The sequence below is a fragment of the Microchirus variegatus genome (assembly GCF_963457635.1).
Source record: "Microchirus variegatus genome assembly, chromosome: 2".
NCBI classification, from domain to species: Eukaryota; Metazoa; Chordata; class Actinopteri; order Pleuronectiformes; family Soleidae; genus Microchirus; species Microchirus variegatus.
In genome coordinates this window covers 35,116,462-35,142,797 of record NC_139803.1, presented here as the reverse complement: position 1 = coordinate 35,142,797, position 26,336 = coordinate 35,116,462, and the positions used below count along the sequence as shown (strand labels likewise).

General features: G+C 39.9%; 1 protein-coding gene across 1 annotated transcript; it reads left to right on the top strand.

Annotated features, from left to right (window-relative positions):
• Positions 1 to 7,111: 7,111 nt before the first annotated feature.
• Positions 7,112 to 8,843, top strand: otx2b (orthodenticle homeobox 2b; the record flags this gene model as incomplete). The annotated part of the gene is made up of 3 exons (XM_083910755.1): positions 7,112 to 7,208; positions 7,563 to 7,714; positions 8,214 to 8,843. 3 exons carry the CDS (start codon positions 7,112 to 7,114, stop codon positions 8,841 to 8,843), a joined length of 879 nt encoding a protein of 292 aa, XP_083766881.1.
• Between the last annotated feature and the right edge of the window lie 17,493 nt (positions 8,844 to 26,336).

Genomic DNA, 26,336 nt, shown 5'->3' with positions numbered 1-26,336 from the left:
TCAGAAGTTACAAATAAATCAATAAAATCAGGAAAAATAGATATGGGAGTGTGCTGGTCAAGTTGAAATATGCAAAAAGAAAAATACAATTCAATCAGGAAAAGAGACGAGACACAGTTCCAACAGTCTTCCCTTTAACCCTTTAACACCAAGTGATTCACCGAGCATTTTGTGCATGAAGTGCATTTTTGCATTGCAGTACTTACACGAACGGTTTGTGCCATCAGAAAAAAATTCCAACTGCTTCTGAAAGCTGAGAAGTTGCACATTAAAAAGCCAACATGTGGTTATGACATTGATTTCACTGAGAATGAGCGTCTTTGTCACCAGAGAGAAACGCCTGTGCACACTTTTTGGCCTGTTTTAAATGATATGCTAAATATGTTTTATACTGTTCAACATTTTGAATTTAACATGCAAAATATGTTGTTTGTGTACAACTTTTCCAAATAAAATTGTTAATACACTATTTCAACATGTATAATATAGATATTGGAAGTCATTCTGGTAAAATGGGCAAAAGCACTTACTCACTTAGTTACATTCCTTTTTATGTCCCTTTTATGGTTAAAATAAGAAAAAAATTAGGTTAGGTGTTTTAAGGTGGATTAAGAAATGTAACCTTATTGTGGAAAAACAAAGAGTCGTTTTCTAAAGGTGCAGTTAGTAAGATTTGCAGTATTTAATGCTTAACATGGCCTGGTGCAGAAATGAAAACAGTATTTATGAATCTATTGTTGTGGCTTTATTAAAATGACACTGTGTGGTGCATAACCCACCAAGGTCGTACTGGTCTGGTGCAGTCACGGGATCTGACAGAATCTCTTCTGAAAACACGGCAGCTGACCTCGTCCCATATTCAGCGATCGGGACAAATAAAGTGTTGAGAGGAAGGTTAAAAGACGGGGAATTTGTCTCTTCGCCATGCTGAGATCGTCCCTGCTTCCCCCCCGTCAGCAGCACACACCTAACCCCCGAGAGGCAAGACAAGAAAACCATTTGATAAATCGTGAATAGTCACAGTTGTGCTGTGACCATTTCTTTAAAAAATAAAAAATAATAATAAATAAATTATTATGGGGATTACACATAAAATCACACAATGTAACATTTCCAAATGTGTTATGAATGCCTCCCAGAATCCAATTCAAATCCTAGGTTACCAAATAAGCCTGAACAAATCCCCCCGCATTGAGTTCTTCCTCCTTTGAAGACTTGAGAGGTCCAGTCTGCAGGGCAGGTTTTACCACGCCACGCCGTGCAGACACCTCAGAGAAGAGGAAGAGGTGAAGCAAAGAGAGAGAGAGAAGGTTTTTTTGACAGTGATATCAACACAAATGTCTCCATTTGCTTTGAACAAGTCAGAAAAAGACAGAAAAAGACATAGGAAATTGTTTTTAATTCACTGAAATAAAATCATTAATTAAAACATCACGAGTGCAGCTGCTATGATCCACAGTGGGTGACGTGTCCACATTGTGCGGAGACGAGCTCTTCACACGTTTGTCTTTGAGTCAGTGTTAACCTTGAGGCAGCCGAGTTCTTCTCCTCCCGCCTTTTATTTGTCCTCGTCTGTTTTTCCTGCCAGTCTTGACTTTGCCTTCCTCATTGATGATCTGAAGGCAAGTGTGTGTGTGTGTGTGTGTGTGTGTGTGTGTGTGTGTGTGTGTGTGTGTGTGTGTGTGTGTGTGTGTGTGTGTGTGTGTGTGTGTGTGTGTGTGTGTGTGTGTGTGTGTGTGTGTGTTTTTAATTGCATCCGTTTGTTTGGCTGGCAAACTCCTGCACACAAACACAAACAATTATAGCACTAATTAAAAGGCATGTCATATTAATGGCAAGAGCTTTTAAACTTGGCAAACACGCACATAAACATACACACAGAGCATTTACATTTGAATTTATGAAGAAGTGTGTTTTAATTTCCCTAATTAACACACCTTTATGTTGCTAAAAGTACAACCTGGAAGCTAGAAAAATGACTCGCTCAACAACATAAGCATCTTCAACAGCCTAAACTAAATTTGTAATTGAAGAGATCAAAATCTCAGCTGAGGATAAGAAAAGTCCTCTCAAAGTGACACTCAGGGAGGTTTCTCTCTCTTTAATCCCCCGAGGAGGGATCTGAGCGTGTTTTCACGACCTCTGGGGTCACTTACATGTTACATGACACAAAGGTTTAGCTCTTTTTAGAAAAAAGGAGAATAGTGCAGGGAATCCCTCAGTTTAGAAATGCTGCTCGCTACAAAGTGCTACCTTCCTTTCTTTTCTTTTCTTTTTTTGCAAAGCAGCAGCAGCAGCAGCAGCAGCATATCCATAAAACCGGCCAGGCTAATTAAAATACAGCTTGTGATTATCCTACTTCAGTTCATCTCGCTCACAACCAAACACACACACTCAATCTGCATATCTTTACACAATAATTACTGTGTTTAAAAAAAAAATCACTGTGGTTGTACACATAAATAATGAGGCATTACGAGAAGGAGAACATTTTCAAATTTAAAATAAGGTAAAATAAATACAATTTTAAAAAAAAAGACTTAATATTTTTAATTTAAGATTTAAAAAGTATTTCAATACATATATGAAACTTTTGTTTGTTTGTTGCAATAAGGCAGAAATATAACGCATATAACGCAGAAGGATAAAGACTTTTTTGGACACAGCAGCAGATTATGTGCATTTCTATATAAATTGGCTTCATTGGATTCTTTTTAAAGCTCAGAATGAATTCCACCAACACATTCCTCTCATTCAGCCTTGCGAATATTAAACGAGGAGAGGAGAGGATGTATATGAATAAATATGTAAATATGCAGCCTTAAATTTAGATAACTGGAAAACAGCTGTGATTTATTTTTGCAAAATATTTTTTTTTATATATAGTAGGAATAATTTGTTGTTTTTCTTTGACATGGCTGATTATTATTATGATTAAGGTGAAGTGGAGCAGCTTCCTTCTTATTATTTTTCCTATTATTGATAATCATAATCCGATTTTTTTTGTTCTTTTCAAGGTTTAATCAAACAAGGGTTAAACATGCAGCAGGTCAGCGTGCTTCAAGAGAATATGCTGTTATAGGCATTAAGTGGAGGAAATGACAGGTTGGAGCAGGGCCCTGTGCGCAAATCCTCAGCCTCAGGTTGAGTGAAGCAGAGGCGGAGATAAAAGGCGTCGTCGTCAATTAGCCGAGAGTCAGAGGGAGCGCAGCTCGCCAGAGGCGTTTAACTCCTTCTCCCTTTTAAACGTCCTTTTAAGATACACACAGTCCCCGCGGAGGCTCCGACGTTTAATAAATTATTTAGCAAATTTTTTTTTTTTAAACGATGCAGATGCTGCGGGTAAATAACATGCGCCACACGCGTCACGGTCTCTCCACGCGAGTCTGCAGCTGCGTGCGTAAAACCAATATGATTTGAGGGGTGTTATAATGTGTGACTACTTCATTCATATGATGTGCTCCAAGTGTGTGCTTTTGCAGGAAGCCTGGTGACGTCATCACAAAAAAAGAATAACCTGTACACACTCAAAAATGGGGGACGAGAAGAAGAACATTTGGAGAAAGTTCCCTCACTATTGCGCACACAAATGTGCTTGAAATTGCCAGATATAATATATATAATTTAACCCAAATATTCCATAAATGTTCTTGAGAAATCACCAGATAATTACCTCTGCACATCTGGTGTGTATGTTTGTAATTTTATTGCATTATTTTTACACATAGTAATTTTTTTTAGTATTCATTTACCCTTTTTTTTTTTTTTTTTTTTTTTTAAATGCAGCTTTTCATTTAGTAAATTTCTATACCATATTATTGACTTGATAAGGTACAGAAATGTATACATTTTAACTATTGGGTACAGAAACCATTACTTTTTTGAGTGTGTATGTCATAGGATACATGTTCTACTTGAGCAACATGGGATTTACTTATTTAAAATAAATAAATAAATAAATAAATAAATAAATAAATAAATAAAAAAGGTGATACCTGGATTGTGTTGCAGCTCCTTGTCTCAGGTCGGTGGTTAAAAAGAAATCCAGGGGGGTTATGATCCATAACTGCCTCCTGTGATGGGGATGTGTCAGAAGACATGTCAGTGTGTGTGTGTGTGTGTGCAAGAGGAAGAAAGAGAGTCTCTTCTTCCATCAGCTGTCACTGCACCTTTGACTCTGGCCTTCTCTACACACACAGAGGCAAATGACGAGTCATTAAAGCCAGTCTGCCTGTGTTTGTATAAATCTGAATCAATATTCAAATCTCTCTCTCTCTCTCTTTCTTTCTCTCTCTGTGTATATGTGTGTGAGAGTGGGTGTGGGTGTTCCACAAAAGCCTCTTAAGATGATACATTTACCACACCGTGACAAAAACCCTCGGCACATTATTTTGAGATGGGGCACTCAGGGATCAAAATTCAAGTGACGTATAGAGGAGGAGGATAATTGTCCTCGTGCATGCATGCAGCCTCTATAGAAGTAAGCACACCACTATTACAGTAGCATTATTATTATTAATAATATTAGGAATATTCTTGCACTGTTGCATCACAAAATGCTTACCTTCATATGTGTATCTTCTTTCTGAGTGTGTGTCCAGTTGGTGACAGTCCCCCTGTCATGTTGGTGGTGGTGATGTGTCTTTGGTGCAGGCAGGGACTCTGTCTGTCTCTGTGAATGAGAGGACATTTTTAAACACTTTTTTTCCAATTTAACCTCCACCATATTACATTTCGTTCCCACGCTTGCCATTCCTCTTATATATGGACCTATATATGGAGAGAAGTGCAAGTTCAAGTGATGCAGATTGTTGGTTTTAAGCATTTTCAGAAAACTTTTATTTCACACTTCATATTGTAACGCACAGATGTTTATTAATAATAATAATATTTTTTTAAAGAAAGCATAAAGCGCACTCCCCTTGTCATCCAGCGGCCTGGACCGTTCACTTGTCAGCGGCGCTGCCTCTGTGCGCTGCGGCCGGGATGGGGATGTTGTCAGCGGCTCTCTCGCTGCCATTGGCTGTGAGGAGTGTGCGCGTGGAGGAAAAAAAAAAAAGTGGCTGCAGACATTTGTTTCCCAGAGAGAGAGGGAGAGAGAGAGAGGGAGGAGAAAGAAGGAGAAGAAGAAGGAGGAGGAGGAGGAGGGGGGAAATCCTCCCCACCAGTGTGAGAGACAGACCTCAGCTCAGTCCTGCGGCTCCTATTGGCTGACAGTTTGTACAAAATCCAACTCAAACCACTTCACTCACAACACACCAACAAATCCTAAAGGCGTCCATGCAGCAGCTTCCTCCTCCTCACCTCCTTCTTCTTCTTCTTCTCCTTGCACCGCTCAGTTTTTAAATGTTGTGCCTGTGAGAGAAAAATCCTGCTCCTTAAAACTCTGACTGTTTTTTGGGGGTTTTTGGTGTCGGGCTTTTATTTTTTTAAATCATTCACCAGGACGTCGCTGATCTACACTGACTGTTTTATTATTTTCTCCTGAAGGAAACCAAGTAGACAAAGAACTTGACACCGAGCTATACTGAGGTAAGTTTAATTCCTTAATCAATTATTATTATTATTATCATCATCATAATCAGGAGTGTGTTAGTAGAGCCATAAAAATAAAGGCCCATTTACGTCACGAAAAAAAAAAAGATTTGATGTTTGTGTTCAGCATAAACATTTCTGTTCATTATTTTAAAAGAATAAATCATGTAAATGGACCATTATGATAATTATAATAGCCAAAGAAGTGATAGAGGTACATTTAAAGAGAATCTGCTGCTGCTGCTGCTGCTGCTGCTGCTGCTGCAGGCAAACACTGAATCTTACTGATTTTATCATGATTTATATAAAAAAGGATAGGATTTTCATAATTGTGGAATTCATATTTTATTTTCATATTCCCTGAGTCTGACGCCGGTTTGGCAGCTGAGGACACAGAGTCCATGTCTCACTGTCTCCATGTCTCCAAGTCATAGAAAATTATGTCTTTCTTTTGTTTAAATAAAAATAAAAACATACATTTATCCACGCTGTTAAAAACCAGTGGAAATAATTAAGAAAGATTTAGGCCTTTTACGACCGAATGGCCTGTTTTACTGTTAAAACTTACAGGACAATAAAGAAATCTGTCATATTTATGAATAATAATACATAGATATTTGCCAGTAATTCAAAAAAATCGTGTCTAAAAATGTGCCATTATTCTCCTTTAATTTAAAGGTGCAAAGTTTATTTTTATTTCAGTAAATTCACATCCAAATAAGACTTACATGTTCTGGCTGCCCGTAAAGGTGCAGTCGAGAATATTTCGGTGATGCACTACAGCTCTAATGATGTCGTTAATTCATCAACAGGAAAACAACACTTGGTTATTATTATTACTACTATTATTGAGCGTGTGTGAGAGCGTGTGTCTTTTAAGTGTGACAGGTTGGGATGAGGGGGTTAAAACCGTTAGATGTTTGGGGGGAAAAAGTGCAACTAATCAGAAGGAGTGAGTGTCACGGAGGCTGAATGACGTTTACAGAGCTAGTTTATGAAGGGAAATTTAAACAGAATAATAAAGGAATGATTTACTTGAAATATAAATAACCCTGGAACTATTGCTTTTTAAAAAGATGATCTATTTCTATTATTATTAAATAGGTCTGCAATGATTATTTATGTGAATTAAAGAGCCGGTTTTTATAAAAGTCAATTGAAATTTATAGCTCAAATCTTCACTTTATATAAGACAGAACAGTTTGAGAGTAAAAGTGTAACCAAAGAAACAGAAACTAAGTGATTTACTTTGTTTTTGTTTTGTTTGTGACTTAAATCGCACTTTAAATTGTTGCGATTGCAGAGTGTGTATTGTTTTGTGGGGACAGCTGGAGATTAAGCAGGGCCCGTTTTCTGTGGAGCGCCGCGCGTTTCTGGAGAAACTGACATGGTAACTGGTGCGTTATCATCCCAATTCACCTTCTTTCTTTCTCTTGTCCACTCGTGGAACAGGTGTCCCGGTGTTAACACGGAGCACGCGGCGCGACAGGGACACGAAGGAGAACCCAGTTCACCCTCGGGAGCTTCATCAGTTTTCAAGATTTTCTCCAACTTCAGCCCTCAGACAAACATTAGCATGATGTCGTATTTAAAGCAACCACCTTACACAGTCAACGGCCTCAGCTTAACCACTTCCGGCATGGACCTTCTGCATCCATCCGTGGGTTATCCAGGTGGGTTCAAAACCTCTTAATAATAGATGGGCAGTGATGGCTCAGTGTTAATGGCTCGAGGCAAAACAAGCCAGTTCACTCATTTGAAATTATATTTATCATTTAAAAAAATAATAATAATAATGATAATAATAATAATAAATCAAGTTTTCTATTTTAGAGGGAAATAAATGAGTGGAAATTAAATAAAATTAAATCATATTTTAGGTCCATTAGATTAAAAAGGGCTGCAATTTGCTGATTTGTAAAAACAAACATTGATGTGTTTTAATCTTTTGACTCGTTTTTTTTTTTAAGGATTGGTGCGTCCTTTTTTTTGTCTCCATTTATTTACATTTGTGCTCTCTCTTACAGCGACGCCGCGGAAGCAGAGGCGAGAACGGACTACTTTTACGCGCGCGCAGCTCGACATTTTGGAGGCGTTGTTCGGCAAAACTCGATATCCGGACATATTCATGCGCGAGGAGGTGGCGCTGAAAATCAATCTACCTGAGTCCCGAGTCCAGGTGAGATACATGTGTTTTACTGTATATGAAAAGTGGGGGGAAATAGCATTAAATCAAAGGTTGTTTTTTTTATTAAATAAATATGCTGCAATAGAATAAAACTCGAATCAACGTTTTCTTTTAAGTCTATTTTCCTTTTGTGCAGCAGCAAAAAAAAAAAAGAAAGAAAGAAAAGAAGCTCATCTTAACCGTGACTAAAGCTTTGTATTTTGTTTTCCTCAAATCAAGTGGAAAACCTTTGCCAGTGGGAAAACATTTTAGTTTTTTTTTGAGAATCTGGGCAATTAAATGAGACGGATCAGTCCAAATGTACCCAAAAAAACAACTATACATTAATTTAAGTAATTGTGTGGAAACAAGTTGATTAAAAACACAAATTCAATTAATAAGCCATTTTAAATGTTGAAAAATAAATGACAACTTAAAAGGTTTGCTCAATGTGTGGGGGAATATAAGTGGTTGTAATTAACCTTGAGTCTAATTGTATTTATTTGTGCAGGTCTGGTTTAAGAACCGGCGGGCAAAGTGTCGCCAGCAGCAGCAGCAGCAGCAGAACGGAGGCCAGAACAAGGTGCGACCTGCCAAGAAGAAAAGTTCCCCCACCAGAGAAGTGAGCTCAGAGAGCGGGGCCAGCGGACAGTTCACGCCCCCCACCAGCACCACCACCACAGTCCCCGCCATCCCCACCAGCACCGCCCCGGTGTCCATCTGGAGCCCGGCGTCTATCTCTCCGCTCTCGGACCCGCTGTCTACCTCCTCCTCCTCGTGCATGCAGAGGTCTTACCCCATGACTTACACGCAGGCCTCGGGCTACAGCCAGAGCTACGCCGGCTCCACGTCCTACTTCGGCGGCATGGATTGCAGCTCTTACCTCACTCCCATGCACCACCAGCTGTCAGGCCCGGGCTCGACACTCAGCCCGATGAGCACGAACGCGGTCACGAGCCACCTGAACCAGACCCCGGCGTCCCTCCCCACGCAGGGCTACGGGACGTCCGGCCTGGGCTTCAACTCTACAGCGGACTGCCTGGATTATAAGGACCAAGCCGCGTCGTGGAAGCTGAACTTCAACGCGGATTGCTTGGATTATAAGGATCAAACGTCCTCGTGGAAATTCCAGGTCCTGTGAACAGAGCAATCAGACACACACACACGCACACGCACGTGCACAAACAGTGACGATCACACACACATCAGGCACAGCGCTGCAAACGCCACCCCCTCAATAATAAGAAGAACGCACCAGACTGGTTGAAATGTGAGCCGGGCTCGGCGAGGCTGTGGGCCCTCAGGGGCCTCTCCACTTATTTCTGGCATGATGGTCTTTGGTCCTCCTGTATGAAAAGGAGAGGTTTAATTTATTTTAGGACAGGCTAAGAGATGTGTTTCCCCCCCGTTCATTCACAGGTTGTACCCCCTCATCCATGCGCGTCAGCGCGCGCCTCTGTGCGTAAAAAAACACCTGTTGAGGAAAACGCAGAGTGAACTCCCGAGATAAAAGAAAAAAAAAAACACCACAAGAGCCACGGAAACTAATGTTTATCCATAGAGCTCATGAACAGAAACCCTTCTCTGCTTCTTCTTCTTCTTACTCATGCAGCTTTTGCCGACCTGCTGGCACGGACACATGCGCGAGGATGGTGCGTGGGACATGGATGCACTACTTTATTTAAGAAAAAAAAAGTGTTTATAAGGAATCAATATGTAGTTTCTAAGAGACAATCAGTGTGTGTCTTATATAAATGGTACATATGTGTTTTTTTTGTTTTGTTTTTTATCTGTGCTAGACTTGGAAACTGTGATCTGTTGTGTTGTATGCAATTTGTGAGCCTCCCCCCCCCTCCCCCTCGCGCCACACTCTCTTGTCTCTGATGTGACTTTAAAAGACGCTAATGGTTACATCACACGAGACTAACAATGATAATATTATTAATAATAATAACGATGATGATGATCAAGGTTAGCCATACACTGGAAAAGACTCTCTGCTGCTGCTGAGAGCTCCGCTTTTTTTTCTCCCCCCCACCCTTTCCATTTATCTCAGTACACGGTGATTGTGGCCCCCAAAGATGGTGTGACCTCACCGCTGAAAAGACACGAATAAAGGTCCTGCAGTGAGATTATACTCTTTCATCAGTGTGTGTGTATGTGTGTGTGTGAGAGAGAGAGAGAGAGAGACAGAGCGACTGTTTCTTTGTTTATTATTTGATTTGTTTGGGGTTCAGGGCAAATTTCGATTTATTTATTTATTTTTATTTCCATCATTTATGGATAACATTTTAAAAGAAGAAAAACAGTACGATAAGATTATATTATAGCCTATATATGGGCTCTCCTCATGCTTCTATGAATTTCGATTTTCAAACTTAATTCTCATTTTTTTTTTTACTTAAAATAAAACAAAATAAGTTCTAAAATAAAATAAAAATAAAAAAAGATCAACATTTGTACTGATTCTAGAATTAATTCTCCTTAGTTTCCGGTTGTTGTTTCAACAAAGAGGGCGCTTTGTGTTTTAATCCCGGCCTCCAAGAGATGTTAATCCCAATATTTTAGCGGCGGGTGTTTTTTTTTTCTTTTCCCCCCTCTGGGGCAGCAGCGGTCTCCTTTCAAAGCCAACCACACGGGCTTTAACAAGTCTGATCCCCCACATGTGCGCTTTAATATCAAGTCTTTAATCACATCACGATATTCGGCCCCCAAACAATAAAACACGTTTGGTTCAAATGTGAACTGTTTAAAAAAAGATTAGACCTATATTTGCCACGTTTCATTGATTTGATGTTTAAAGCGTATTTTCTGGGTTTGACACTAAGAAAAGAGGGGGAAACTTGCAACATTAAATTCGAAACTGAACCCCATAGTGTCTATGTGACATTTTTTGTGTTGTAACGCGAAAATATGTCTTTAAATCACGCACTCACTTATAAAAAGTGGATCATTTGCATCCTCTCCTTTTACTTTACGCATCGGCATATTACTAGGTTTGCGTTTTTATTTGATTTATGTATTTATTTACTATTTTAAAACAGTCGACGTGACGTCAGAGCGGCCCTGGACCCCTGTAATGAGGCGACACGTCTCCGCAGTGGCCTAATTGTTAGAAGTCCAACATTCAATTAGCATCCTTGACATTTGCCAATAATCTCTCTTACGTTGCAGCCTCCGCTAAAGGAGCGCACTAATTAAAAGCGTTGCTTGAAATAATCGAAGCGTTCAAGAGAAGAGTGGCTTTGATTCCGTTGCACACACAAACAGGTGTGTGCGCGTGCCACTGTAATATTTATAATATAGACCCTGACTTTGTCAATAGTGAAGAAGAATAAATAGCTTTTTTATATATATATATATATATATATGTTTTTTTTTTTGAGTCATCCACTTTTATACTTTTTGTAATTCATCGATGACCATTGTGGTGAAACGCAACGGTCAGTTTAAGAACACTCACGTGAGCATGAACAATGTACAGGGACTGGACTTGTGCGGACAAAGCGCGTGAATATTCATGAGGTGCGTGTCTCCTCTTTCTGTGTCCTCCATCCAGACTGTAGTTAGAAGTTTAGGGGGGGGGGGGAGTGTGTCACACACACACTGCAGCTGAAGCAAAAAAAAAGAACAGAACAAAAAAACATTGTTATTTATAAGGAGAGAGACACATAGAGAGGAGGATGAATCAAAACTGGGACAGACAAACATATAGATATATATATATATTACTATCTTATCGTCTTCATCTGGATCATTTGGGGCCATCTGGACACAAAAAAAATACTTTTTTTTACAGTAAAACAATAAAACAACACCTACAGGAGGTATTTCCCCTTCAAAGTAAAATGATATACGCAATTATAAGGAATATTTTCATCATCCATAATTTATTCTCGATTAACTCCAATCGAATCACTTTGCTATACTGTGTTGTCTATGTAGAACATATACAAGTTTAATAAAAAAATAAAAAAAATAAAATAAAACTGATCAATTACCTAACAAAAACAGTTGAATTAATTATGCTGTCGATTAAAATTGCTTATTACTAGAACAGAATAGAACAGTCACAGCAGGAATATAAAATTTTTCTTTGGTGCTCTAATCCAGAGGTCTCAAACTCGCGGCCCATCACTAAATTCCAATCCTGTATGGTTTTTTTATATTACTTATTTATAATTTTCGCATCATAAATACGTGTATAATATAATGTATTTATCGTTCCATATCAAAACAAACGCTTTTATTTTGAAATCATGTCGAATATCATCATCATGTGAGACTCCTGCGTCTAAACCAGTGCGCACTGACACATCCAGATATATAGGACACAATGGCCTCGTCCCCGCTTGTTATTGTAACCTCGGTGTCTCGTGTTTTTTTCAAAGTGCACAAGTCACGAGGAGGATTAGACAATCCGGTCCTCCACAACATACTTCATACATACAATGAGTTTTTAATCAAGGGCAGAGCAGAGCAGCGCCGAGGAGCATATGGGACCAACAGACGCGGCATTAATCCCTCCTGCGTGTTGTTGTCGAGCAGCGGGCAGCGCCTCTGTCCCTGGATCGGGTCTCTGTCCCCCGGATCTGGTCTCTGTCCACAAAGTTCATCTTCTGAGAGCAGGAGAGAGAAAACTCGAAGAGGAAACATGTGGCCTGATCATATTCAAATATAATTTATATGTGATCAGGTTTAAAAAAAACAAAAAAATATAATAAAGAGCCCATTAGTATTAGGAGAATATGAATATCTTGTTGATTTACCTGTAAAAAATTCAGCCTAAACAGAACTGTCCAGTAATGTGGGACAGTTCTTAAAAAGTGCAAAGAACAAAAAAAAAAACAATAATAGGAATCAGTGTATTAAAAAAGGAGTATATATTTAGACTAGATAATAGTATACGCATATTGCTTTACAATAATGAAAATAAAAGCAATAACACAGTGATGAAAGGGGAAAATGTGCCAACAACTAAGAAACATACACAAATAAATAGTAAAGATAATCCCACAGTATTCCCTTGAAAGTGCTTAATCAGGCTTAGTTAACATTTTTTTTCTGACTGGAATTATTTAAGTTTGTGCGATCATCAATGAATTTGATAATCTTGTAAGAGATTAAATTAAAAGGGTTGTGTACAGCCCCCCGCGCACATAATAACAGATTTAGATTTTTTTTTAAATGAAATCTAAAGAGATTTGAAGTAAGCGCAAAAAAAGCATGTTATTTTAATTTCTCAGACTGCACAAATCCATGGGATTTACAGAGAGATCCACAGCTGATAAATGATATGAAGCAGCCTGAATGAGTCAATTCTTTTCCTTTATAACCTGCGGTCATTTGGAACATCTGTCCCATGAGTGGACACCATGAAGGACAGTCCAGTCACATACTGAGGCTAAAGTTGGGATTTTTATTTTCTTTTGTCTAAACACAGTAAGTGCTCTTTAAAAAAAAATATGCCTAAACATTTGGCTTATGATGTCCGTAAGCCCCAGAGGACACAGAGAGCTTATCAGTTCATTAGCCACTTGATGGCCTATTTCAAGTTACAGTAGGTGGGAGGAGGAGGAGGAGGAGGGCAGAGGATACAACCATCCATTACTGCAGCATATTTTTGTTAAGCTATTCAGAAGGGCAGGAAGGGGAAAAAAAAAACTAAAACCCATAAGAAGCTTAGATCTGAGCATATGTTCAAAAATACATTATTACTCTGCTCTGGGGTCAACTTAATGCCTAGTTAGTTAAAGCTCACCTAAATGTCGTCCACTTGCGATGACGTCAGGAGCGAATGTAGAGCAAATGAGATAAAAACACAACATTTCAGGTAAAGTAACTGTTGTGAAAATATCAAAATGCATTTTAGCACAAGGAATATGACATTTTTCAGGCATCCAAAAAAACACCTTATACTGATAAGAGACGACACACACATACATCCTCCATGTTATATTATTATAATGTAATGTAAGGCATCTGAACTGAGTGGAATATTTTCAACTAAAACACTGAGACAATTCTATTTCTCATAAATACAAGTAACAACAAATATAGAATATGTTTTTCACCGATAACACAAGTCGACACCTCTGTGTTAAACTGAGCCGCGTTCTGCTTTTTTGTTTTTATTGGCTTTTTTTGAGGCAGAATTTAATAAGAGAAATTGCTGCTCCATGTGATCACATGGTGTAAAAAGGTAAAGTAATTCTTCTCGTAATAAAATATTCATTTTGTTGATTTGAGGGGAGAAAGAATATAAAATATGGTTAATTCTGCACATGAAATACAACATCTGAGAGAAAGAGATGGTCGTAGCATCCACCTGAAATCCAGTGGAGACAAAGCAGAGTGAGCAAGAAACAATGCAGTATATAATAACAACATTTCACAACGCAGGCTTTTGATTCTCCTGTCAGGACTTCACGCTGCACTTTCAAGTGAAATTGAAAAGAAAACCTGACATTTGACATTCCACATAAGCCATGATCAAACTCCATAGTTAAGGGCCCGGGAAGAAACAAAAAAACACACCTTTTGATCACAAATAGCTTACAAATTTAATGACTTCATGGTAAATGGAGCCAATTTCTCTCCATTTCCACCCAGCATTCTCACCACAGGCTACACGGTATATCAAAAAAAAAGAAGAAAAAACACAGTATATATCAAAAGAGGCAAAAAGTAAAGCAACTGTATTATGTGCTAATTTCACATTAATCCACAGCCCCATGAATTCAGCAGTGCAAATGAATTAATTCATAAAACACAAGCCCTTCTGTATAGGAGGTGAATTAATAACACTGTTTTTGTTTGGTTGCTGTTAAAGCTCGGCAGCTGTTACGGCTGTGAAAGACGCACTTGTCTCCTCCTAAGAGGCCGCAGAGACCCGTCATTAAAGCAATCGTGACAGGTGAACATGATGAGCCTCACTGATCATTTACACCTTTGCAACAAACACTCGTATCTCTTAATCTCCTGTAAACACCGTTCTCTAGTGAGGCCGAGAGAGAGAGAGGGTGAGAGAACCAAAAATTCTGCATCCAACAGATTACAGTGTGGCGGCACCACCTAACCTCTGAGATGGACAGCAGTTCATTAAACTACAGTGCAGAGGGTTTGCTTATTTCAATATTCCATTGAGTGTTTTACATCAATGAACTGTTTCAGGGTGTCGTCGCACCAAAAAAAACGTAAGCCACAAACACACACACACACACACACTGACTTCAGAAATCAGCACATTCACAGAACCGAGACACTTTTCCCACCAGATTACAATACAATGATGGAGACGCAGAAACAATTGCTCCAAATGTTCAAAAACTCAATATAAAGAAAAGTAATTGTTGAGATATTGTGTATATGTATATGTACAGTGACAAAAGTCCAGCTTTGTTGTTTTTATGTCTGTCAAATATCTGTGATCTTTGGTATTTGGACTGGAACGATGTGACAGAAAGTTAATCTTCTATTATTATTACATTATGATAGGAGCCAACATGTCAGGCACTGGTAAAGCCATGCATGCCAAGCAGTAACTACTCCACCTTTAAGAGAGCCAAGGTCATGTGTAAATAATTGACACTTTGACCTGTATTTTATTTCAAAACTCCACACATGTTTTCTGTATTTTCTGGATGAATTCCAATAAAGTAAATGATATGGTATGGTCACTACAGCATAAGGGGGGAACAGATAATATATAGTCATGTTTTTAGAATTGTTGGACAATAATCACAAAAGGAAAAGCCCATACAATCAACACCATCCCCTTAAAGCTACAGGTGCTCATTGTTTCCTGTCACATAAGAAACAAATCTGACATTTTAAAAGAAATAGCAACGCTTGAGTACAGCTAATAGTGCAAATATTAATGAAATAACTATTAGGACCTAAACTGACATTTTTAAATTCAGTTAAATCATCACAACTAAGATTAATCCAAATCATAATCAACGATGAACTGAAACTACAATGCAATACCTTAATTATTCATATGGCACTGGAGGAGGAAGATCCTGACTATTTAAACGTTTTGGTGCTCAGAAACTCACGTTTCAGGTTTTATCCATATGAGCTTCCATCCTGATGTACATTTGCCTTAGTGCTGGTTTCAAAATAACACAATTCCCCTATTTTGAAGATAAAACATTGTAAAACAAGATATGTCTATGACAGGATGGAGACTCCATTAATCTATTCCAAAAAGTACTGTGGATTATCCAAAAGATGAACTCACGGATACTTTTTATCCCCTTAAAAGAGCTCCAAAAATAACTCTTAGTTTAAAATGATGGTGGTCATATAGACGTAACACAAACACAAAGAGACCATTTAAAAAGAGCTGCTCATTTTACAGCAAACAAACAGACACATATGATTTCAAGCCTGAAAACTATAATACAGGCAGAGGCAGAAAAATAAAACATTGTATTTGGCTTAAAGGTTTAACATCTTCCAAGGATAGTCAAATATCTCCCTCTATTCATACAGCTAATTTGACAGTTTCAAAATCCCTCCATCGTCTATATTTTCTGATCAGTTTTACTTCTCTTAATCCCCCCCCCCCTTTTGTTTTCCCCCCTCCACCTGTTAGTCCGTTTGCATGCGTGTCTCCCTCTCCCCTGGGAGCATATGGAGCAGTGGCTGACCCAGGGAGTCGTTGGGTATAGGGACAGATGCAACCACCACCCCAACCCCCCAAATAAAACCCCTTCATACAGCCACCCACTACCAGCGCTTCCCCTCATATCCACCTGTTTGGGTCACAGGATGAGTGGCTGTGCGCGTGCCACACCAGTGGCTTTGTTATCCCACCCCAAGACAAAAGGGTATTTAGGGAGGCACACAATGCCACGAGGCTGGCGGGCCTGCGGTCGCCGGTCACGTGCCCGCTAAACACATGAGTGAGCGTCAGGGGGCATCTGTTGTGTGTGTGTGTGTGTGTGCGACTAACCTGAGATATAATGACGGAAACAAAGAAAATGACAAGCGTGCGTGAGAGAGAGAGGTGTGTGTGTGTGTGTGTGTGTGTGTGTTTAGGGGGATGGGACAACAACAAACAATTGCATCCATTATAATTAAATGAGGTCTAAACTTGAATAATTCATGCCCTTAACCATTAACAGGTCAACTTCTGCTGCTAACTGAACTTCACATGCTTTTATTTTACAACGTATTTTGAAGAAAAATTTTAAGAAAAAGTAGAGATAGACCGATGGCTGATACCGATACCGATCATTAGTAGTCAAGGAGGCCGATAACTGATATTTGGAGCCGATATTCATTTGCAGTACAAGTAATAATATTGCAGTTGAAATTTTGAAACACCAACACTTAACTTTAATATTTAAATGCCTTAAGACATATGTTTATTAAACAGCTGTTCGGATTTGCAACATGTTAAAGGTTTTTTTTTTTTTTTATCTTAGACAATAGACATCTTTGTTAAAATGTGTACAAAATGTGCAGGAAGCTCCAAGGCTGAGCAGCATGTCTTATAAATGAACAATTAAACAAATAAATAGCTCCCTAAAGGGTTCTACAGTAAATCAGAAATGTTATTTTATCTTTCACTTATCTTTGTTTTAAGTTCAAACAAAAACTAAAAGTGCATATTATAAAGTTAACTTAATCTTATCAGCTGTCGGATTTACAAAAAAAGGCTGATGCCGATATGCGTCAAAATGCCAAATATCGGTCGCCGTTAATTTGTCTATCCCTAGAAATAAGTATTAAATGGTGCCACATATTGAACAACAACCCATTGACCCACATAAATCCCTTAAAGATAAAGTTTGTACCTTTCAAGCGGCAGAAACAAATCAAAAAAGAACCTGATTAGATTGCGTTCACAGATCAATAAAATTGATCAGTTCACAGACACGATGATTAGCTGCTCTCAGCAGACTCTCGGGGGGGCCCAGCTGTGACTGTGCTGCTGCTGCTGTGTGATTTATGAACTCCAGTGGAGAGAAACACAGCAACACAGCGGGGGTTAGGTGGGGGTGGGCATCTGGGGTCAAGACAGCAAGGTTACCAAGGTCAGGTCAAGTCAAGCTCGTCTAGGATGTGTGGTTCTTGACCTGAGGGTCAACGTGGAAAATTAAGTAACATAACAACACGATTCAAACTGTGACCGAGGACAAGGACGATAGGCGGGGGGTCCTCAACAACCCTGTTAGCCTCATCAAATTCTTTCTTTGCCAAAGCCTGCAATTTGTTGTAAAGATCAATGATTCTATAGAATCAGTTCAAATTCATTCTTAACTCAGTACAATTAGACGATTTCTGCAAATGTAAACTTATTCGACAACATCTTTTCATGTTTTCTCACACTGACATGTTCATGACGGTCAAAGATGGGTCAAATGCAAAGCGAAAATAACTAATACTAATTCTAGTATTACAATGAAAATGAAAACCCTGATTTCTTTCTACGTTTACAGTGCGTAAGGTTGACCGATTAAGGAGTTTCCCAGGTTTTCTATTAGATGATTGTTGTTGAAATCTCTACACTAAATTTAAAAAATTAAATGGTTGTTTTAAAATAATATTTTGTTTGGGTTATTTTATCCACAAAAACAACAACACCTAATCATTAATGCATTTGTGTGGTTTTGTTTAGTCTAGACAATGTTACATCATCCTGGCACTGGGTGTTTGTATGTTATTGTGTCTATTGAGGCTTACTGCAGCGTGTCATGCTCTCTCGACAGGCATGGTTACACATGGCTTGTGGCGCCCTGACCTACAACTCCCCCCCCCCCCCTCCCCTCTTGTTTGTCAGCAGTTGTTTGGCCTACTTTCACAAAGACAAACACAGCCATTTGTTTTGTTTTGTTTTACATTTCCATGAAAATGGAATAAACAAATGGCAGGAAGCGGGACAGTTGGGGCATTTCGTTTTGTTGTTATTGTTGTTGTTTTTTTGGTCATATGACATGGGTTATGTGGCCAAACGGATCAACCTACAAGCACCAAGTATAAATGTAAAAAAAATAATATGCACAATAACGGTAAATGGCCAATGACATAAATATCAGAATATAAATAAAAGTACCCTTTTTGACAGTTCAAGTTAATAAACAGTATATACTCCTGTCAGTAGGTTTTCCTGACCTTCTGGACTCCAACTGAACGAATCACAAGAGTAGCAGACCCTCAGATTGAAGCATCTCCTCCCACCCTCCCCTCATGGACAGTAAGGATGCTACAGTTCATTAATGAGTCTGCTCCATAGCTCTCTTTATAAGAGTCCTTAATTAGTGGCGCATTGACACTGGCAGCTCCAGGAAGGGGAGGGGGAATGCTGGGAAGAAGGGACGGAGCGGCATGGTGGAGGGAGGGGGGGGAGTCGTGTCCACAATCCAACTTTTCTTTATATAAATTAAGTACCCATCCATGCATTATCTACGGCTTTATCCTCCACGTGAGGGTCCGCAGCGGAGCTGGAGCCAATCCCAGCTGTCATTGGGCGAAAAGGAGGGCGCAACCTGGGCAGGTCGCCAGTCCTGAGACAGAGACAAACAACCAGAAACTCTCCAATCCACACCTCACGTCAATCTAGTGTCTAATTGATGATTTTTGGAAGGAGAAAACATGTGAGGAGAACATGAGAAAAAGGTGACCTTACACTACCATTCAAAAGTTTGGGGTCACCTGTACAATTTTTTTCTCACACTTTTATTCATCAATAGTTGCAAGATGAATATAAAATATAGTCGACACTGACAAGATTAGAAATAATTTTGCCCTTTCGTCAAAGAACCAGCAAAACTGTTTTCAGCTGTGTTGACAGAATTGCTCAAGGGTTTTCTAATCATACAATAGTCTTCTAACGAAGGCTAGCAAACACAATGTACCAATAGAACACTGGAAATGGGCCTCTATACACATATGTACATAATCCATTGAAAACCAGAAGTTTGAAGCTAGAATAGTCATTTATCACATTAACAATGTATAGAGTGTATTTCTGATTCATTTAATGTTATTTTCCTTCAAAATCAAGGACATTTCTAAGTGACCCCAAACTTTTGAATGGCAGTGTATAAAGATGTATCTTCTCAGAAAATCATAAAGGTCAACCGACTTATTCCGACGTACGAGTCCACCAATTCGAGTCAGATGTTTTGACACAAGGAGCTCGATCAAACAAAATTGATTAGGTCTCTGAAAGGGTGTGACACGGAGAGAACGCCGCAGCTACAGGCGACGGACTGTAGCAAATACATGTGATTGAAAAGCTATAAATGGGTGTTCAAACAAGCAGGGACATCATGTTTGACTTAAATTATCACGAGTCCCCCCAGGAGGCTCCTGGAACCGCTCTCCCCAGAGACGGGTGTGTGCGTGGAATACAAAAAGGGGATTCACCAGTGACCAGTGGGTCAGCGCTGGGAGAGCGGTCGGGCACAGGTCGCTCCTGTGGGACTTGGCCACATTCCTACAGCAGGTTGTTTCATTTGCTGGACATGACCCCCACCCCTAAAGCGGGCGACAACACGGCAGACACCACTTCTAACATACAGCCACAGATGCTTCGACTGTGTGTTTGCAGAGAGGGGGCAGGTGGGGGGGTGGGGGGTGGCCAGTGCGGTTGGGTGGCTGTTGTAGGGTCCCAGATGGGTTAATGGGGAGTTTAGCATTGGGATTACAATGCAACAGTGGCTATGGATCGAGTAGTGATTACCTCAATCTCTCCCGCTAGCAACCCACTTCTGCTGCTTACACAACTCTACCGCTGGGCAAACAAGACTGTACATGCAAATTAGAGCTGAAACAATTAATCGATTATTAATTGTCAACTGTTTTGATAACCGATTAATCTGTTTTTTTCATTATTAAAACAAGATTTCTGATTGTTTTGAGCTTAAATGTGAATATTTTCTTTGTTTCCTTGCTCCACATAACAAAGAAATCATTAAAACTGAATCATTGTTGATTCATCGTTTGTGGACAAAACATCGTCATTTCCAGGTTTGACAAACACTGATCAATGTTTTTTTTAACGTTTTATGCCATTTTATGGACCAAAAAATAATTGACAGATTCATCTATGACAAAAATAATCGTTGGATGCAGCTCTAATGCAAATAAATACAAAATATTCATAAAATACAAGAATTATCATGTCAACTACTTGACAGAAATTATTAGAAATCATCCTTTTCCAACTACTCTTACTAAAAAAAAATACAAAAACAAGTGAAAAATAAGCCACAATGTAGCCCTGATATTAGCACTTTTCCTCTTGTTTAGTTGTGTGTGCTCACAGTATAGATATATTTTGGGCAAAAACAGCACCCATAATGGTTCACCCCACTACCCCTCTCAGCCAGGAACACTCCACCAGAGTGGTATAGTCTAATCTGTGTGTCAAACACTTGTCTTGCCTCCGCACCCTAGATACTCACTCCCTGACCCTCTTCCCTCCCCAGCTGCTGGTCATTACAGGTCCAGCTAGAGGCATCACCAGGCAGCCCCAGTGAATGAGATTGAAATGTTAAGGGCAGCGACAACAGCTCCACTAATTAAATTCCCCCAGGTTAATCCCTGACCATCCCCTCATCACACTCGAGGAGACGGGGTGGCAGAGACCCGGGAAGAACAAACAAACAAACATTCAGCTTCAGCAAATGGCACAAAAACCATCTCCAAACAAACACTTGCACATTAATGCATCCCAAGTGTAGACGCTAAGGATTGAATACCTTAAATGTTCCTTAAAGGATTTATAATTAGAAATAACACAGGGCAACTGTAAATGCACATGATTTTTCATCAACATGAAAGCGGAACAATAACGTTGGCAGTCTATTATGTGCCCTCGCATTCCCAGGACTGAGCTGAGTGATGAAGTGCTCATCAACACCAGACTTCAGACCTGTCATCATCTCAGCGTGTACAGTGACCTTCCGTCTGACCCCCGTGCCACTGTACTATAAGACAACAGCTGACGTGCTGACCCACCACGAGCAAAATATGTGACCTACAAGAGGTGAAACATCCCTCCTCATCTCATCTCATGTCACATGCAGCGGGGCAGAAATTACTTCCCAACTCATCTGAGAAAAACATCTGAAAGAGGCTCCATTCACTGGTCATAGATTATATAAGGAAATCTGGAATTTGGAAGATGTTAAACCTTCCCTCTGCATCTGGCATGAAAGGATATTAACAAACTCAATGAGAAACATTTTGTGTGTTTGCCCAAGCGAATTTTGCATTATTGTGATTACGCAAAGGTTGGTTACAGGAAAAAATCCAACGGTTGCACATCAAAGCCAACATGTGGTTATTACGGTAATTTTCCCTATAGTGAAAGGAGAGGGTTGGAAAAACACCTGCACAAAGTTTCAATTTTTTTGGCCCGTTTCAAAATGTTATTTCAAGTGTTCATGTACAATTACGGTGTTTTTTTTATCAATTAAACTTTGTGTTTCTTCACTTTAAATTGTTAACACACTATTTTAACATGCAGTAAATTGTAAAACTGCCCGATATTGAAAGTTATTCTGGAAAAATGGGTAAACACAATTACGCACAGGACATTTTCTGGCCCTTTTATGGTTAAAAAAGTAAAAATTTGCTGAATATATATATATGAAATATGATAAAAGATGTCATCATGCTTTGACATGCGTTTAATTTATGTGACTACATATAAAATTTATGACTGAAAATGATAATAAAGACTACTTGATGCAGAGATCTTAAAAGGAGATGAAAAGAGCAGGTGCATTTGTATAAAGTGGGTGTGGCTTAGAGGAAGATGGGTGGGCGTATCACACATTGAGGGCACGCTGCGTCACACACGCCACGCGCCTGCGTTGTGGCTTTGCTCAGAGGTGTAATGCCTGATTAGGGGATTACAGGAAAGTGCTTCTTTGCAGTTCTGAGAGAAACAATTATTAACATGTTGGTGTCTCTAATCCTGGATAAACACAGCTTTTCAAGAACAACAGCTAGTCTTTCTTCCCCTCTTTTTCTTTAAAAAAAAAAAAATCTGTGTTTAAACCCCGTTGTCACTTGAACTCCAAAAGCCTAACTAATACCAGCAGAGGAGAAAGGCCATTGGTGTGGAACGCTGTCTTTATAGAGGTTGTGCTCTTGGTGGAAGACGTCGCTGGCCAGCAGGCATTCACATCGGAGGGGAAATCCAAATTTAGCTTGGGGACGGAACATCATTGTGTGTCAAACGCTGCCTGTTGAAAGGGTATTAGACTGAAACATGTACACAGCCTGTAATCTTTTATTTGTTTGTACACTTGTCTCATGTAATCTGCTTTCTAAAAAATACAGAGACCATTTCCTAAGTCATGCTGGGAAACCCATGAATAATGGATCCGGCTATGACTATGAGGTATGGCAGATTGACACTGCCTTCGACTGAATAAGCTAAGGTGTGGGACTTGTAACTGTACTGTGTCACTTCTAAATAGAAGCAAATTGTCAAATGATTGAACACAACACTGAAGAAGTCTATCAGCAGCTGCATTTGTTCGATTTCATGGTGTTTTAAGTCAAGACAGAAGGACGTTACATCAAAACTGCTCTAGTAAAGCGAGACGACTGCATACGCAAGGTTAGAGTAGGACTGAAAACACAAGATAGTGCGGCGAAAAGTTTCAGAAGAGAATTACACTGCTCAAAAAACCCAGTCGTTGAGCAGTTTAACTCGTATTAGTCAGATGGAATACTATTCATTGACAAAGCCCGTTTTCAGTTAAAATTGTGACATTATTTCTGTTCACGAAGACCAAACAGAGACAATATAATAACACGAAAGCCATCAAAAGTTACACACGGCACCATTAGAGGTTAAGGTTTAAAAAAACAATTATAGTGTAGCTACACTGAAACAGCATCGGGGAACAACAGGTTAGTAGATGTCATAGATTTTGACCTCATTTTATCCCCTGGGGGTGATAACATGACAGCCACCAGATGAACAAGACTGATACCTTTCATGAATGAATGAATGAATGAATGAATGAATGAATGAATAAACAATAAAAGGGGGAATAACACAACTCTATTGAGTCATGAACTACATGTAAGATCGTTTCAGTTGAAGTTGATGCAGGAAGCAATCAACTGCTGATGCCTGGGCCACAATCTACCCCACTCACACACACACACATACCTGCACACACTTCTTCATCATGTCAGTGTCGCCCGCGGCTCTGGTATTACAGCACATCAAAACAACCTTCTGAGTTTCATTTCCGACACCCTCGAACCTGCTGACTGGCCACTTGGGAAGAGTTCCTCGTCTCAGTCATTTCCTCCTGCCGCCTGCCATGAGATGATTGAAGATGCATTCATTGACACACCACAACTACCAACCTATACATATGATGCATCCTTTAAAAAATAATAATAAAAAAAATAGGAGGTATTCATTTTGTTGGAATAATGATTGGGAAACATATAATACATGTAAATGATATTATTATTGATTTTAGATTATGAGTGTTATCACAGTTCCACTCAACTCATTTCCACAGAGGAGGACTGGGTGAAGCAAAGTCCTAAAAAGGTGCTTGGTGTGTGATGTTGAGGATGCGTTGTGTCCATCTGGCAGGCCAAGGTTTAGCCGGTAATCCCAGAGCCCCCAGACTGTCGATCACTGCCCCCCTGCTGGCTCCACCACACTCCTGACCTCACACACAAGAAAACACAACATCTGCACATAAACTGCAGACTGAAAATCTTCATATTCCACAAACGGTTTCTCATCTTCCTAAGGTGTGTGTCGATAGCGGGTGAGGAGATTTTATGTGGCTTAGGAGGCACCAGCGAACAAACACAAACAGACACTGTGAAAGAAAGAAGTATGACCCCAAACAAGGGAACACAGAGACATACCTTCATGCATGCAGAGGGCACAGAGACTTGTTTTTGAGAGGCGATCTAGAAGAACACATTTATCAGACACACAAGTAGGAAACTAGAGTAAATATACACACACATAATTACAAAAACATAGACGGATAGGCAAACACACACAAAGACACCCAGAAGCAGTCACCCAGCCATACACACCACACACCTAACCACCGTTAATCCCCCAGACACAGGAACACACACACACACTCACAGAGCATCATTATGTTTATCACTGTGAACCAGCCCACCGACACCCATCACTCTAATTCCATTTGTCTGTTTAGATTCGTTTTGCTTTAATCCTCCCTTGTTTGTGCACATCTGCAAGCGCCGCAATAGTACAGACACAGAGAAATGAGAGACAGACGGACAGATTGAAAGACAGAGGGAGCTCACAGGAAGGACTCTCCCCTTACTGACATGATCCTGGTCCCTGTAGCTCCAGTGGATGGGGGAGACAGGCGTGTATCTCTCTGCCCAGGGAGAAGCTCCCCCGTCCCAGCCACAGAGACACCGCCAGGCCCGCAGGCCGCCGTAATCACTGCAAACAGTCAAACATTCAGTCACACAGGCTCTTACACCAACACAACATTACAGGCTTTTTACACAGTATTACACCACATCTTATTATCCCATTCAAGTCCCTCTATTAGCTCAATTGGATGGTGGGATTTTCATTTGTAAATTGGGGGGATTTTAGATTAGCTCGTCTGTCAGTGATGAAATGTGCCCTCCCCTCTCGAGACTGTGACTTATGTGACCAATCACATATGAATCAATGCTTACACATGCCGCACGGCATGAATGGATGGCGTCAGGAGGAGGAAGAATATAAAAAAACTACTTCACCCGGGATTATGTTACAGTAAATATACAGCACTGCAGATTTTATCACAACACTGACTTCACAGTTTAGATCCTTTATGGTCTCTAATTGTTCTCTGGATGCTAAATACAAAGGTATGTATGAATTAACCCCCAATTAGTCAACACATTTATGAATGACAGTGCTTTCCTTTTAAATTATAAAGGACAATAATATCTAACAGAAAATGATACATATTAAACTGCTATAGCAGCAACATTATGCAGAACTGAAACCGGTTTGGTTGAAAGGAGGCAAATGAATTACCCCCCTCTTCCTCCGCAGGCCTTCCATTCAGACACGGAGCGTGTGAGAGAGAGAGAGAGAGAGAGAGAGAGAGAGAGAGAGAGAGAGAGAGAGAGAGAGAGAGAGAGAGAGAGAGAGAAAGGCACCTCGAGCTAGTCGAGAGACCCGGCAAATTATGAAAATGCTTCTCTGTGTCCTAAATGGAGGCCGAGCTCTTTAATGTGGCACAAAATTAGAACCTGGGGGAGGCAGTGTGGCCCACTTGATTGGCGAAACCCCTCCTGGCCCACTACCCTCCTTTCCTCTCCTCTCCCCACTCCCCCCTCACACCCCTCTTTCTCAAAGCATAGAGATATTATCCTGTGCCTGGTGGCGCTCTCTTGTATTGGGGGAAACTGAAGGACCCAAGAGAGAGCCCAGGGGCATCCATAAAGGTGCCTAATTTGTCAGTTTACTCCTCAATTATTTAAATAGATCTAAGAAGGGAGCGGAGAATGGGGCTTTTTTCTGCCTCTTCGCAGTCAAAGCAGAGAGAGACCTTTCTCCACGGTAGCCATTTTCAATTACGCTCTGCAACCGCCGTCTTTGATATACACGAGTGCCATAGTGGAGAGGTGCTGT